Genomic DNA, 17,794 nt, shown 5'->3' with positions numbered 1-17,794 from the left:
TTGATTGTTTCAATTAACATTAAAGAATTCAAATCAATTATCCTACCAAATATTTAAGAAACAGATGATTCTAAATTATACAAATTCCAGAGAGTAAGTAAAGGGGAAATATGTAGCAACTCATTTTATGAGGTTACTATAACCTTAACTTGAAAACCAGCCAAGGAAAATGCAGACTAATCTCAGTTATAAACACAGATACAAACTACTAAATAATAACAAATCAAATTTAGCAGTTAGTATTAAAATATACCATTGTCAAGGTTGTTTATTCCAGGAGTATGAGATTGGTTTAAATAAAATCTATTAGTACCACTTTTCATATGATGGGTTAAAGGAGAAAAACTGAACCATCTTCTCTATAAAGAAAAAGCATTCATACTCTAATCATGTTAAAAAGTCATAGCAAATCAGGAATAGAAGTCCTTAACCTTATATTGGGTAATTATCACATAGAACAGTTGCTGTATACTCGAATATAAATGGATTATAAAATGTAACTAAAATATTTATAATTAAAACAAAAAGATGTGAAATCTAATGAGGGAAGATTGTTATAGAAAGATGAAAAATTAATTTAAATCATGAAGCATGGGGATGGGTTTTGAGGAGAGGTAGCTGGGAGATTTAATTATGTCTGTATTATTTTCTTAATGATCAGGAACTATTATGGAAAAATACTAAGATTTAATGAAAATGTATATTTAACAAGCTTATCTTTTGTGTGCTTGAAATATTTCATTGAAGTCATGAAGTTAAACTCACTGATAAAAATACATAATTATGGAATAGGGAATTTAAACTTTTAGTTGGATATTATACAACACGTGATGTTTCTAAACCCACTAAGTAGTTGAGTTCAGATAATAGGAAGTACAGTTGAATCTTGAGCAATACAAGGGTTAGGGTTACCAACTCCCACTGCCCACCTCTCAGTCAAAAATCTGCATATTGCATATGCCTTTTGATTCCCTAAAATGTTGACCAGTAGCCTATTCACCAGAAGCCTCACAGATAACATAAACAGTATTTTGTATGTCATATGTAATATATACTGTATTCTTGCAAAAGACCAATGTTATTAAGAAAATCATAAGGAAGAGAAAGTACATATACTGGTTTTTGAAAAAAATCTGTATTAGTGGATTTGTGTAATGCAAACTCGTGTTTTTCAAGAGTCAGCTGTAACTAGTAAGGATGACAGTGATGTGGATTCATGAATTCTGCATATTTTTTTTTAATAGGTTTTCAGGTCAGTTATTCTAGGTAGCTTTTTTTTAAGCCATCACAAAAGTAGGCAAGAAGGATAACAAACCTATAAGTCATGTTGTGTCTCTTAGCATTTATATGTAGAATACATACAATATATGTTTATTGTATAAATTCAAGAATATAAAGACTAGGATGAATTAAAGTGAGTTTTTGAAGGTACATAATTTCTATTAAAATATATTAAAGCTTTCTGTAGATTTTCATTTACCGTAGTTGGATTCTTCTAATAAACTTATTTGTTTAAACAGTATGGTCATAAGTGATATATCTGGCATCAATAAAGACTGATGAATATTTTTTCCAAAAAGTAAATTATTAGCATTAAAGTATCCTGTCCTTAAAAGAGTTACCATTCAAACGATATCCGTAGGTATCTTGTTTGATTTTTTTTTCACTTTTAAAGAAATTATCTTATTGCATATCATTCTATTGATATGCAATAAGATATGCAAAAACATTTCCTAATTTTAAGCAAATTAATACTTTTATTTCAGTTAATGGCCAGCCAAGACCCCTTGAATCAAGTCAAGTGAAATATCTCCGTCGAGAACTGATAGAACTTCGAAATAAAGTGAACCGCTTATTGGACAGTTTGGAACCACCTGGAGAACCTGGACCTTCCACCAGTATTCCAGAAAATGGTAGAGCGTGAATCCATTTTATTCTGATTTATTCTTCTCATATCTTTTTGCATTTTTTCAAACTCCTCTTCAGTAGGAGTAGGACGGCACTCTGTGTCATCTTTTCTTATTCTTGCCTCTGTTAATATTTATATTTGAGAGATTTTATGCAAATTCCTGGATCTTATTATAGACCTACTGGAGGGCAGAGCCTTAGAATCCCATTTTTAAGTGTTCTCTGAATATCCTTTTTACATCTGGTCTTAGACTCCTGCGTTTGTGACCTAGGTCAGTTTTCAAACCCCCTTTGACTTTTGGACACTTTTAAGTGTAATAGTGAACTTTAGGAATTGAAATGATTTCAGTTGATAAATGAAATAGTTTCAAGTAACAAATGATTTTAGCTTAGTACATTGAAATGTTTTGTAAAGTTTGTCTTAAACTATTTTAAATTATATGCAAAGAAAATTTATGTTTTTCCATTTTATAGGTGATATGTACTATTAAGATGAAGCAAGATTATCAACAGATTTGGAATTTACATAGAGTTATGGGAACAAATACAGTTTTAAATGTAGACCGAAATTTATGTATCGTAGCTTGAAAGTAGATTAGAAAAACTGCTTTCCTCAATTTTTAATATTCTTAGATGTTTCATGTAAAAATAAATGTTTTAAAAATAATTTTTGTGTTTGCATATAAAGTTTTACATGCCTAAAACTGTTACTGAGTCTGGATGACTGCATATAAGAGCAGATGGTTTTGCGGAAAAGTGGCTTTGTGTAATCCCTTGCAACCTTTAGGTTCTGAGATATTTTAGTTTTTGGCCTCATTTAATTTTTGGAGTTTCGTTTAATTTAGCTATAGTTTAAAGATGCATTATTCAGTTTCTCTTTTCTTTTTTTCCTCTGGACACGTGGAACTGTTTTAATGGTAGATGCTCAGTAAATATTTGGTGATTAGTAATTTCTAGTTTCACCTCTATTTCAGAACATTATTGGAGATTTGCTGAAGTATTATAATGAGATTCTCCTGGCCTCTTTATGATGAGGTCAAAGTAAATTGCCTTTTCGAAATCCTCTCTCTCTAAACAAAAGCTCCAATTTTAGGTCAAAGATCCAAAGAAAACTTTTGACCATTTCCCAGAAGAATTCATAGATGCTAACATCACATTTGCATATAATTTCAGGGGGTTCAAGCATCTGTAGAGTATTATGAAACTTAGATCAAAATTCAACAAGTCTAGCCAATACTGTGCAGAAATGACCTACAGTAGCCTATGTTCTACTCTAAGGAATAAAATTATGAGCTTTTTGGTTTTGGTGAAACCATCTTTCTCTTCTCACTTATCTCTTGTGTACTATACTGCTTTTTTAGTCTTGTATTTCTATGTTTTCATGGTTTATTGTTAACTTTTCAACCTGTGTAAAAGATGTTAAAGTTGGTTTCTTCTTTGCATCTTGGAAATTATATCACATACTGTGTGTGTGTGTGTGTGTGTGTGTCCGTCCAGGTAGTCATTGTGTCCTTTTGAATTCAATTAATTAATTAATCTAATTAATTACTCTAATTAATTAATTGAATAATACATATAGTGCTTCATTTTTAAAGATAGTCGTAATTTATTTTTTGTTTCCACTCCTGTTCTTAGTAAGATCATTTTCCTTGTGACCATCTGCCTTGTATGATATTTCCTAAGCTTGTAAGCTCTTAAAACATATCCTGACTCACTAATTTTCTCAAGAAAAATAGGATAAAATAAGCCAAAAAAGCTACATCAGAAACTGAAAGTTTGGTCCACAAAACAGTCAGCTTTCATACTCTTTAGAACCATGTGGCTTGCCCTCACCCAGAAATAAGCAGCTACCTAATGCTCTTCAGTGCTCTACCTTTGTTGTGGTTCTTGGACACTTGTTTCCTCCACGAGGCAAATGGTGTGTAGGCTACCATAGATACTAGATTGACCTGTTGCAGTAGCTCTAGCAGCTAATAGAGCAGCTAGTAGTCTAGTGGACATATATTGTGTTTCCTGTTTAGTTCACAGTACGTGGAAGGTAATTAAAGGTAGAAGTGTGATGGGGAAATAATACATAAGGCTGGTGTGATATGCTCTTGATGTGTAACCTTAAAGTTAGAGGAAGGAAATTGATGAGGATGATTGATAACTGGTAGACTTATTTTAAAAGAGTGTTTATAGGAGTTTTCTTTCAGAAATTTAGTGTAACCAGTGGAATGATAGGAATGAATGAGAGCTACAAGCCGATGTGTGCTTATATTCCCTTAGTACATTTTTTCCCACAAGACAATTTTGTCTTGATCACAGGTGATCTAATAACTGATGTTCATTTACGTGCTTCGTAATAGAAAAAAGTTGCTAATTGTCTGTTAATTGAGTAAATGGTTAGCAGTGTTCTTTTTACTTGGTTTTGATACCTTTTTTTTATATCTTGGCTTTAGATTCTTATTTGTAAAATGTAAGTTATTCTTGAACCTCTTTTCTTTCACAAGATAATAGTATAAATGTCTGCCGAGTACCTTAGTATCCTTGGAAGAAAAGCATGGTTTAAAATTTATCTTGCTTATGATGTTTAAAATTTTATTTTCTATTTTTAAAAATATTTTATTATGAAAAAATTAAACAAATACGAAAGTAGACATAATACTGTAATAGATCCCATGAACCCATATTCAACTTCAGTAATTATCAAGTCATGTATCCCCACACATTTCCGCGCCTCCTATATCATTTTGAGCAAATCCCAGACACATCTTTTCATCTGTAAAGATTTAAATAAGTAGTATTTTAAAGGAAGACATAGCAAGTTAAAAGTATATTTACTGTATTGGCTTGAGATTTACTTGTAATTTAGTAATAGGCCAATAGACAAGTAGAAATAAAACAATACAAGTTGATATAACTTTACTTAAGCATATTCTTTTTCAAAATAAAACTTTAGTGCCCAATATCTATCTGATCCTAGAATATAAAAAATAAAGATTAAAATGTTTCTGTTAAGCTGGAGCTTGTATTTTTTCCTTCATTTAATAATTCTTAGGCAAGGAGGTTCATAAAATTTTTTTTTGGAAAAGCTGTTTTTTAGCTTGTATTTCTTTTTTACCTTTTTTTTCTGATTTTAAAAATTTATAAACAAGTATAACGAAGAAAGTAAAATGATCTATACTTTTGCATTTAGAGATAGTTATTCTTAACATTTCAGACTATATGCACTCATATTTTTCTATCTTATGTTTCGTTAGCCTTTATTGAGTACAGATAAAATGGAAACAAGTTTTTTTTCCCCCTTACAGATGCTGTGGATGGTAGAGAAGAAAAGACTGCTACTTCTGATTCTTCTGGAAAACAGTCTACTCAGGTTATGGCAGCAAGTATGTCAGCTTTTGATCCTTTAAAAAACCAAGATGAAATCAATAAAAATGTCATGTCAGCGTTTGGCTTAACAGATGATCAGGTTTCAGGTAAGTTAGTTCTTCCCGCCCATCCTTCATTCTGTCTCTTCCTTCTTCCCTCCCTTTCCTTCTTCAATAGAAAGATAACTGGGGTATAGTGAGGTATATAAATCTTAAATGTTCAGTTTAATAAATTTTACACATGTATACACGTATGCAAAACACCAACTAGATCAAGATGTCGATGATTTCCAGCATCCCGGAGAGCTTTCTCATACCCAATTCCAGTCAGTAGAACCTTCCTCTCTGTAAAATAACCACTGTTAGTTTTGGGTAAATTTTATTAAAAGTAGAGATCAGGAAGTTTATTTTTTAAAAAATCTATGAAATTTATAAAATTTCATAATTGTTTTAGGACTTAAATTTTATTTGATGTCTTAGTCTCCTGATCTTAAATTAGAGAAATTTAAATTAAATGTAGCTGTCTAGTTAAATTGCATTAGTGTAAAGAATGCTTTTGTCTAAATGTTTTTAACTTTGTAACAGCACCTATACTTTGATTTCTTTTTTATTTTTTGTCGTCAACATTTTTTCTGCTTGTTTCTCTTCTCGGGCTGCAGTTACACATACATTGGAGAACTTAATATTATCTCACGGGTCTAAGAGCTTCATTTTTCTTCATTCTTTTTTTCTCCATATTAGATGATTTCTGTTAAACTCTTCAAGTTCATTGAGTCTTTCTGCTATTTCCAATCTCCTGCTGAACCTTTCTAGTGAATTTTTATTATGTTTTCAATTTTAGAATTTCCATTTGGTTCTTTTTATATATATATTTTTTTGCTGTTGATTCCTTATCTTTACGTTTATTAAGACTATTCCTTTTAATTCATTGAATGTATTTTTGTTTAATTCTTTAAAAATATTTATAATAGCTGCTTTGAAATGTTAATCTGCTTTAGCCAACATCTGGGCCAATCTGGAGTCAGTTTCTTTTGCCTGCCATTTTTCCCTGAGAATGGGTCACATTTTCCTGTTTTTTTGCATAGTTTTTGATTGAAAACTGAACACCATGGTTAATATTGTGACTTGAGATTCTTTTGAGCATTTTTTTGTTACTTTGCTTTAGCAGAGAGTTAACATGTATGAACTCAGACTATTCAGTTTTAACTCTTATGGGGTATACAGCTGATATCCCTGCTCAGTTCTTTTAGCTCTAGGTGCTGCTTTTTTACTGACCTCTCTTGGGTGTCCTAACTCCACGATCAGCATAGTCAGATTTTAAGTCTCACTCCTTTGGTGGCTCTCTCCAGGAATTTTCCCCTCAAATTTCTAGCTTCTTGGCCAGCCATGAAGTTAACATTGTGGCTTTCTGTTGTTGGAGCTGCAGAGGTCAGGACTTAAAATTCTTACACATCTAAACTCTTTCCTGATTTCTGCCAGAGTTTGGTTGACTTTGAGTGATTTCAAGTAGTTGTTTAATTCTGTTTTCAGGTTTTTAGTTGTTAACTTCTGGTAGGATTTACCTGACCAGTTTACTTTGCCATTATCAGTAAGTGGACATATAGGATTCAGTCTGTTAATCTTCTTTTTCTTTGATACTTTTTTCACTAGAGAAAATTGTGTGAAATTCTGAAAAGAGAAGACACATATTTGTATATGATGCATTTTCTCGGCAAAAGCAGACATCAGAGAGACAAGAGATACAGCTGAAAAATACATTTTTAGAGCAACTGAAATATGAGTTAATATTATAGCTTATTATTTAAGACTTTATGCAATGCCATGTAGGGTAGTAAATAGTTATATGAGATCAGGCTTAAAATTTTTGATTAGAATATAGTATATGCCACACCAAAATAATGTGATTAATACAATTCACATTATTTGAAGACCATTTTCTGGTAGCTTTGTATGTTGACTTGAAGTAGGACAAACTGTATGCATAGAAAATGCCAGGACACTTTGTAATTATTCAGATATGATATGAAAAACTCGGCTATAGTAGTGAATGTGGACATGGGAAGGAGGGGCGAAGTATTACAAAGATAGGTGAGCTGTATTAACTAATAGGTTACATACAAGGAAGAAAAGGGGAGTCAGAGTAATATATTTATTTTTAGCCTAATAGTGTCTTTTGTAGGAAGGAACGTGTATATGAATTTATCTGCATGCATATAAAAGTGAAATGGCGGTACATAGGAGCAATCATCCATTTTACTCTGGTAATAATCATCAGTTTCTCTTATATTACCACTGCTGTTAGTTATCCTATTTAGGTTCTTATCAATACCTGCACTGTCAGCTGCCACCTATGTGCCTGATACAATGCTGAGTTCTGGGATGTGCCAGTGCAGGGGATAGATGTTTGCCCCAGAGAAATTAGTCTGCTAGTAATAGCAAGTACTTATGTGGAGCTAAGTGGTAATTACTTTTATAAGCTCTTCCTATGTAATCACTTTTATAAGCACTTACTATAAGCCCTGTTAACACATAACCCTTACAGTAACTTTATGAAGTAGGAATTAGTATTTTGTAGAGCTGAGGAAGCTGAGGCACAGAAAAAGATTAACATGCCCAGAGTTACATGGCTACTAAGTGGCAGCACTGGCTTTTAGGCAGTCTGGTTCCAAAACCTGTGCTTTTAACCACTCTTCTATGTTGCCCAAACAAAAGAACTTAAAAGAGTAAAATATTGAGAGTTGTCTTCAGAATGTTTTTTTTTGACTGTCACAGTATTGAAACTTTAGTGAATTCTCTTCATTTATTACTTTGTTTATGATTTTGAATGGCTCCATGTGTAAGAGCTAGGCCTTGTGAGGCAGATGAAAAGAATTCTAAAGGAACCTGGCCAAAGAGCTTATAGTCTGTGTGGGAAGGTGGAACCTGCTCTGAAATGCAAGGTAGAAGTTGGTAAGGGTCATAATAAAAGAATACTCTGTAGAAGTTCACATGTGGAAAAAGTATTCTTGGGTAAAGAATCCTTACTAGAAGTGTGAAGTTATAACTGGATTTTAAAGAATATTATATTTGGATATGTGAAAATGGGATAGTAGAAAGAATAGTGATAATGAAATGGAGGCAGAAAAAGTACTATATGTGAGAATAGGGAATATTAGTTTAGCTGTACAGGGTAGGTGAGAAGTAATGTTTGCATCGTTGAATACCGAACTAGAGGGCTGAACTTCATTTATGGGCAGTGGAGAACCATTAAAGAATGAAGTGATACTTTTGATTGATCTACAAAATAGATCGCCTAAGGTGGAGGCTTTTTTGCACAGATGAGTTTTGGGGGAGGGTATGACTCAGGAATATAGCACTCTACACTTTATAGGGAAGGATTTCCAGTTGTAGCTTTGGATCTTAAGAGACTAGAGCAAAGGGGAAAATGTAAAAGGCTGCATTTATGTTTGTGCTTGTTCTATAGAACTTTTATTGTTAATCTCTTTTACTCAAACTTATTAATTGAACTTGCCGGGGAAAGGTCTTTTATTAGAAACTGAACTGACTTTTTATGACCATCCAGGGCCGCCCAGTGCTCCTGCAGAAGACCGATCAGGGACACCTGACAGCATTGCTTCCTCCTCCTCCGCAGCTCACCCACCAGGAGTTCAGCCACAACAGCCACCATATACAGGAGCTCAGACACAAGCAGGTCAGAGTGAAGGTAAAATAGAGCTTAGAGCACATGTGCAGAAAGGTTGATGTGCAGGAATGCTTATAGCAGCCTTCTTGGTAATGATAAACTGCTTACATATGTGTTCATTCTGTGAACACCGTTGGGAAAGATTTTGATTTACTGAGACGGTATGTTTTGGGGTTAAAAAAAATAGAATAGTATGTCAGGTGTTTCAGTTATTGAAAAGAAAAAAAAAACTTAAAATGTTTATATTAATATTAATACAAGGTGAAAGAGTAGGAAATATTCATACCAGTCACTCGCCAGTGGTGACCATGGGGTCAGAGGCGACCCATTGAGGTGACACTTTTAAGTGCTGTTTTTCTCCCTCCCCCTCTTGCAACTGTGTATTATTTTTGTAATTTAAAAGATTTTTAAAATAGAGATAATAGCATAACTTTAGTTAAGTGTAGCTTTTTGGAAAGATAAATAGTCCTTTATAGTTTTGTACAGTTAGCAATATGTCTTGTGGAAAAAAGCAATGTATTTTAAATCAGACTTTTTCTCTAAATGATGTGTCCTTGGATGAGCAATTTAATTTCTGTAGTTTTTGATATTCTCATTATAAATTGTGAAAATTGAACTAAACCAGTAGTTTAAAAAAGAATGTCTTTAGTCCTAAATTAAATATAACTTAAAAGCTCAGTATTTAAAATATGATAAAGGGGTCTTTGCCATGATCGAAGGGCATTGAGGGAACACGAGCTCAGGACAGGAGGCACTAGGATGCCTCACTGAAACCCTTAGAGCTCTGCAGAACATGGCTTAGTAGCCCCCTCTATTGCATGGTTTTGCTTTCTGCGTTTTCAGTCAGCTGTGGTCTGAAAATATTAAATGGAAAATTTCATAAATAAACAATTCATAATCTTTACATTGCATGCTATTCGAAGTAGCATGATGAAATCTTGAGCCATCCCACCCAGGATGTGAGCCATTCTTTTGTCTAGCATACCCACACCATGTATGCTCCATGCATGTTTTCTTAGTAACCATCTTGGTTACCACAGCTGTTGTTGCTGTATCACAGAGCTTGTTCAAGTAACCCTTATTTTACTTAATAAGGGTTAATGGCCTAAAGCTATTTAATACCTTTTATTAAAGTATATTGTTATAATTGTTCTATTTTATTATTATTGTTAATCTTTTACTATACCTAATTTATAAATTATATCATAGGTACGTATGTATAGGAGAAAACAGTATATTCGGTATTGTCTGTGATTTCAGGTATCCTCTGGGGGTCTTGAAACATTCCCTGCGGATAAGGAGTTGGGAATTACTGTAGTTTCTGATCTCTAGGGTTCCTTTCAGATATTAAAATGTTGGTTCTGTGACTCGCCCGTACATGTTACGGCCTTTAAAATTACACATTCTACTTTAAAACAAACACCAGATGGTGCTCTAGCTATTTGTATAAAGGGCCCAGGTGGTGGTATAATGTATTTTCAGCACCAGAAGCAAGTGACTGAATTTATCAATCACATGAAAAAAAAAAATCATAGCCTAAAATGAACCAAGCACTTTTGTAAGAGTCCTAATCATCCTGTGGTGATACTTAAAGAGTTTTCCTATTGGAGAATGCTAGTCATAGGGACTAGTAGGTGGCATTTTGCTGATGAGTGAGTGGTTTGAGAAGAATTTCTTATTGCTTAAGGCTGTTCTCAACCAACTTTAGTTACACTCTTTCCTTTGCACCAATATTGCAACTGCCAAAACTGGAACAAACTAGAATTGAAGTAGATGTGAGCTGAAACAGGGAAGCAAAAGCGGGGTTTGGATATGATGGGAGTTTAATGGCTATATCAGGTGAACTAACATCTGTTTAAACAGGGTATACTTAGTAGAATGATAGCTGGAAGGATAGTTGTACCAAATGTTTGTTGTTCATGTATATAGGAATAGGATTTAAGGCTACACTAACACTATCTCAAATTATTCTGTTGAGTTTAATTGAAAATTCATTTTTTCAGTGGGTAAAAGTTTAAAAACATAAAAGATTATACAGTGAAAATTAAAAATTTCTCTCTCCCCTCTGACCCTTAGCATTCCAATTCCCTTTTCTAGAGGCATCAGATAACACCGTTTGATTCACATTGAATTTCTTTAGGGTGATGTTAATTACAAGCCTTGCTAAATAAAGCTATTACTTTTTTTAGTTTACACTAAAATAGACAATATTAAAAGTTGTACAGTTATTAATATGTGCCATCAGTCAGTAGATTAGCATTCTGGAGATGAATCTCTAAATTAGTTATATTCAAAAATATAATGGAAGCCACATATAATTTAAAATTTTCTATTAGTCACATTAAAAAAGCTTTAAAAAGATAAAATTAATTTTAATTATACATTTAATTAAATTCAGTATATCTAGTATATTAACATATAATCATTCTTTAAAAGTTATTAATGTTTTACATTCTTTTTTTCATACTACCTTTTGGAAATCAGGTGTGATACTGATTCAAAACACTTCCAAACATGCACTGTATATCACATTTAAAGCTAGCCGCATTTTGGGTGCTTAGTAGCCATATGTGGCTAGTGCCTATTGTATTGGATAGCACAACTCTAGATTAATATGTCAGTCATTTAGAGATTCCCAAGATGAATTGTGGGCTATTTTGATGAATACTTTTTGATGTATGATGTATAATGAGTACCTGACATCACCAGTTAGTTACATCAACTGCTGGTTATAATTTGAGCAGAACAGTCAGCTTTAAAGTCTATTACTAAAAATCGATAAACCTAGCAGTCTCTTAGAATATGCAGTAATCTAAGATAACATAAATAATTCTGAGTTATTACTTAAATTCCATAAAAGATAGTCTTAATATATTGTTCAGTTAAAAGGATCAACAAAATATTGAACACCATGAAAAGAAAAAAAATGGACAGTATTATTCTTTTTCAGATAAGTCAAATGCCTCTGTTACTGGAAAACTATGTACAGTTGAGTAGTTGGCTAAAAACATTTAAGTGGTGAGGATACAGAGAAGAGCACTAGAAATCATCAAAGACCAGGAAGCATTGCTGTTTGACAGTCCAAAAAGGGGAAAAGGATATAATTAAAATCTATAAAATATATGCCAATAAAATGATATGCTGAGTAGACTTTTAAAATAGCTTTTATTGTATAAATTTTGAAACATACACAAAAGTGGAGATAGAATACATCTATTCCGCCCCTCCCCGCCACTTTTGTTTAAAATTTGCTGGTGTGTTTTAAATCAAATTCTGCACATTTCACTCAGCTATTTCATGCCTAAAATTATAACCTTTTTTTTTGTAACGCAGCCACCATGCTAATATTACATCTGACAAAGTTAAGTGATTCTTAATGTCAACACATACTATAGTTGACCCTTGGACAGCACGGGTATGAGCTGCATTGGTCTGTTGATACTCATTTTTTTTTTCAATAAATATTACAGTTTGCCCTTTGTCTCCTGGGTTTCATATTTTGCTGATTGACAAACTACAGATTGAAAACAGTTTTCCAGTGACATCAGAAGCATGGTGGTGTGAGTGGTCTCCCTGAACTCTCCCCTCGAAATTACAACAAGTTGAACAGTATAATCCAATAAGGATTTCCACCCTTACACACAACACTTCTGAGAGATCTGAAACATTTGAAGGGCCTTGAAACATCTGAAGGGCTAATCCAGGCGAGCAAGGGAGGAGGGAAGGGAGAAGAGCAGAGATGGGTGCCACGGACGCAGCCCAGAACTCTCTGCAGGACATAGAGAGAGGGAAGGAATAGAATCAGGTTGTGGAGTATACTTTGTAGCCCCGAGCATTCCTGCCTGAGTGATCAGCAGATATTACAGCTGAACCCAGCAATCTATCAAGCAAAGACCAGAATATAAAAGCATGACAGCTGTGTTCTAGCAGCAGCCACTGCCAGGCCACCTCCCTGCACCTGGAACTAGCAGCAGGCCCCAGAAAAAACTATCGGTGTCAGACTACAAAGCAGAGTATCTACAGTCCAGAGAACTGAAGAGACAGCTTTTGAGTGGCAGACACACGCTGCAGCTAATCTCAGTGACAGGGGCGGAGATAAAGAAGCAAGGCAGCTGAGGTCTGGCAGTCAGTCACCATTACTGGGAGGAAAACAAAGCTGCAAACACACTAGCTTTCTCTCCCAACCCACCCTGCCCCATCCATTGAGGCTGATTCCAGCATAGGCACCTGGGACAATTCAGGCAGTGCAACACTGGAACTGGCTGCTCGGGCCAGCGCTGGGCCTTCAGGGGCTTGGAACACTGTCACCCACCACATTCTCCTATGGGGGTGTTGCTCTGAGACTGAGACAGCCTGGTCACAGAGGAGACACCCACTTCTCCAGGGAATAAAGGGCAACTTTTGCCCAGCAGAGATCTGAGAGGCCTGGGCAGTGCAGGAAGCTTGTGTGTCACCTACTGGAAACAAAAGAAAAAAACCTTTTTTATCAACCTGCTAAAGAGACATCACTCTTAATAACAAAAAAGCAGAGTTCATTCCCATAATCGCTTAGGAGGAGAAATAATTTGTCAAATACCATGAACAACCAGGGTAACAAGGCAGCTCAGAAAGAACAAGAAGTATCTCCAGAAAATAAGTACATGGAAATATGTGATTTAAGTAACAGAATTTAAGATTGCAGTTCTGGGGGGAAAAAAAAGAGGCAAGAAAACTCAGGCAGTTTAATGAACTCGGAAATAAAATTAACGAAAGCAGTACTTTGCCAAAGAGATTAAAACTTTAAAAAAGAACCAAATAGAAATTTGGGGGCTGAAGAACTCAATAAAAGAGATGGAGAATGAAATAGCAAACTTAGGAAATAGAGCAGACCAGGTAGAGGAAAGAATTAGTGATACAGACAAATCTGGAAATGATGGAGATGGAAGAGAGAGTTGAAGAGTGGAAAAAAAAAAACAAGAACTATCTGACTCCATCAGAAGGAGCAATGTAAGAATGATGGGTATATGAGAGGGAGAAGAGAACAGAGCCTATTCAAATAGTCGGGAACGTCCCCAAAATGTGGAAACAACTGAATTCTTGAATCCAAGAAGCAAACAGAACACCTAACTCATTTTATGAGGTAAACATACCAAAACCTGGTTAGGATAACACAAAGAAAACTAGACACCAATATCTCAGAGGAATACAGATGAAAAATCCTAAACAAAATACTAGTACATTGAGTACAGCAAAAGATTATACATTATGATCAAGTGGAGTTCATTCTAGGGGTACAAGGATGGTTCAACATGTGCAAATCAATCAATGTGATATACCACATAAAGGATAAAAATTATCATATCAGTAGGGGCAGAAAAAACATTTGGCAAGATACAACATCCATTTATGAATAAAACACTTAATAAAATGGGTATAGAAGGAAAATACCGCAACATAATAGAGGGCATTGATGGCAAACCCTCAGTTAATATACTTAATGGCGAAAAACCTTTTCCTCTAAGGTCACCACTCTTTCACCACTCTTATTCAATATAGTATTGAAAGTTCTAGCTAGAGCAATCAAGCAAGAGAAAGAAATAAAAAGCATCCACGTTGAGAGTGAAGTCAGATTGTCCCTTTTTGCCTACCACATGGTTCTTTATATAGAAAACCCTAAAGACCACCAAAAACCATTAGAAACAATAAACAAATGTAGTAGATATATCAGTGTAGAAAAATTCATTGCATACCTATATACTAACAATGTAATTTCAGAAAAAAAAAAATTCCTCTTCAACTGCAACAAAAAGAATACAGTACTTAGGAATAAACTTAACAAAGCATGTGAAGGACCTAACCACTAAAAATTATAAGACATTATTAAAGAAATTGAAGAGGACACAAAGAAATGGAAAGATGGTTCATGTTCATGGATTGGAAGAGTCAATCAACATGGTTAAAATGGTCATATTACCCAAAGATATATACAGGTATAATGTAATCCCCATCAAAATCCAATGGCATTTTTTAAAGAAGTAGAACAAAAATTCATCAGATTTGTAAGGAATCACAAAAGACCCTGAGTAGCCAAAGCAATCCTGAGAAAAAAAAGACCAAGGTTGGAGGTATCACACTGCCTGCCTTCAAATTATACTACAAAGTGACAGTAATCAAAACAGCATGATATTGGCAGAAGAACAGACACATTGACCAGTGAAACAATTGAAAACCCAGAAATAAACCCACATACATTTGAACAAATGATTTTTGACAAAGGAGCCGAAAATTCAGTAGAGGAAAGAAAGCCTCTTCAATAAATGGTGCTGGGAAAATTAAAAAGCATTGTGCAAAAGAATGAAACTAGACCGTTCTCACCATACACCAAAATTAAAATGGATCAAAGACCTAAATAGAAGACCTGAAACAATAAATTGCATAGAAGAAAACATGGGCACTAAACTCATGGACTTTGGTTTTAAAGAGGATTTTGACTTCAAAGGCAAGGGAGGTAAAAGCAAAAATAAAGGAATGGGACTGTATCAAAGTAAAAAGCTTCTGCACAGCAAAAGAAACGATCAGCAAAACAAAGAGGCAACCAATTGAATGGGAGAAGATATTTGGAAACAACGCCTTTGATAGGGGCTGATGTCCATAATTCATAAAGAACTTATACAACTTGACAACAAAATCCAATTTAAAAATGTGCAGACGACCTGAGCAGATTCTTCTCCCAAGAAGACATACAAACAGCCAACAGACATGTGAAAAGTTGCCCAACTTCACCAGCTGTTAGGGAAATGCAAATCAAAACCGCAATGAGATACCACCTCACACCTGTAAGAATGGCTTTTATCAACAAAACAGGTAATCAGTACTGGAGATATTGTAGGACGAAAAGGAACCCTCCCTCATAAACTGCTGGTGGGAACGTAAATTGGTATAGTCACCATGGAAGATAGTATGGAGGTTCCTAAAAAATTTAAGAATAGAATTATCATGTGACCCAGCAATCCCTCTGCTGGGTATTTACCCTCCAAATTTAAAAACATCCATTAAGGTATATGCACCCTTATGTTCACTGCAGCATTATTCACAGTGGCCAAGACATGGAAACAACTGAAGTGTCTGATAGATGACTGGATAAAGAAGAGGGTGGTACATATATATAATGGAATATTACTCAGCCATAAGAAAAGATGTAATACTGCCATTTGCAACAACATGGATGGATTTTAGGATTAACATGCTAAATGAAATAAGTCATAAGAAGTTGAGAAGCATATGATTTCACTCATGTGGGATATAAACCTAAAAGCAACAAACTGGACAAACAACCCGTAGACACAACAGTTTAGTGGTTACTAGAGGGGAGGTAGATAAGGGTAAAGATCAACTACATGGTGATGGAAGGAGATTTGACTGAATGGCAAACACGATGCAATATACAGATGTATTATATTGCACACTTGAAACCTATGTAATTTTATTAACCAGTGTCACCCCCAATAAATTAAAAAAATATTTTCTATCTACAGTTGGGAGTCATTGGATGCTGAGGGCCGACTGTATGCATTGTTCTATGCCATTTCCTATAAGGGACTGCAGATTTTGATATCTGTAGGGAGTCTTGGTACTAGTCCCCTTGCAGATATGGAGGGATGACAGAAATTTTGGAGGATTCAGAAGTTCTACTTGGATTTCTGACTGCGTAGGGGGACAGCATCACCAACCCTGTGTTGTCCAAGGGTCAACTGTAGTCTCTATTTGAATTTTCCTAATTGTCTCATAATTACCTTATTATAATTGGCAGCTTGTTCAAATATGGAATCTTAACGAGGTTCATATTTTCCATTTGATTATATGTCTTGTCTTTTTTTTTTTTTTTCAGTAGCTGTCACCTCTGCATGTTTCCAACGTCAAAACTGTATGTTGTCCATTGCTCTATAATTTACACCAAAACATAGATGCTTAAAACATTTATTATATCATTCAGTTTCAGTCAGGGATCTGGAAGTAGCTTAGCTGGGTAGTTTTGGCTCAGGTTCTCTCTTGAGGTTGCAGTCATCTAAAGCCTACTTTTAAGATGACTCCCTCACATGGTTGTTGGCCGGAGGCTTCAGTTCCTCACCACATGGATCTCTCTCTCTCATAAGCTGCTTGAGTGACCTTATGAAATAGCAGCTTTCACCAGAGTGAATGATCAAGAGGGTAAGGTAGAAGATGACCTGTCCTCAGAAATGTCATTTCTGTAGTATTCCATTGGTGTACAGGTCAGCCCTACTCAGTGCAAGAGGGGACAACATAAAGGAATGAGTACTAATGTGTTTTTTGCTTATTCTTTGCTCATTTGTGGATTGTGGTATTAATCTTTTTAATTTCTAAGAATAGTAAATAAAGGCTACCAACCCATTGCTATTTATTATACATGTGCAGGAGTCATTGAGAGTCATGGAGGCTGGCTACCAGTTTGTGTAACAAAGTACAGTCCCAGAAGTCTCACCATTACTCTTTGCTTCGTGTTACTTTCTTTCTTCCCTTATGTAATAGGTTTTATTACTTTTATTTCTGAAATCATAAAACAGCTTATATATCTACCTATCTATATGTATATATACACACTTATTGAAAACATAGCTTACTCTAAACTATTTTTGCACTTTGCTTTTTCACTTAATATATCCTGTAGCTCTCTCCTTAGAAGTATGTGAAGTTATTCCTCCTCATTTTTATAACTAAACATGGACTTCTTATTTCTATTTCAGAATACTGTGACAGAGTCTCATTTTGGACTTGAATGCTATGTTTAAAATAAGTAAAAGGAATATTTTGTAGAGATAGGAATAACTTTCAACCCAGGGGTGGGATTTTCATA

The 17,794-nt window shown here is 34.6% G+C and overlaps 1 protein-coding gene across 7 annotated transcripts in view; it reads left to right on the top strand.

Moving 5' to 3' along the window:
* Positions 1-17,794, top strand: part of TFG (TRK-fused gene) — a 37,289-nt gene that overhangs the window by 13,319 nt on the left and 6,176 nt on the right. For 4 of the 7 annotated variants that reach the window (XM_011354377.2, XM_023527466.1, XM_011354404.2 and 1 more), the window contains exons 4-6: positions 1,767-1,913; positions 5,202-5,369; positions 8,824-8,952. In XM_011354377.2, coding sequence (XP_011352679.1) covers positions 1,767-1,913; positions 5,202-5,369; positions 8,824-8,952 — 444 coding nt within the window. Of the gene's footprint in view, positions 1-1,766; positions 1,914-5,201; positions 5,370-8,823; positions 8,965-17,794 lie in introns of all 7 variants that reach the window. The other 3 variants (XM_011387595.2, XM_011387642.2, XM_011354386.2) reach the window with 1 other exon arrangement.

This window comes from Pteropus vampyrus, unplaced genomic scaffold (assembly GCF_000151845.1).
Source record: "Pteropus vampyrus isolate Shadow unplaced genomic scaffold, Pvam_2.0 Scaffold1, whole genome shotgun sequence".
NCBI lineage: Eukaryota > Metazoa > Chordata > Mammalia > Chiroptera > Pteropodidae > Pteropus > Pteropus vampyrus.
Note: the sequence above shows the minus strand (reverse complement) of the source record. Positions and strands in the feature narration are given on the sequence as shown.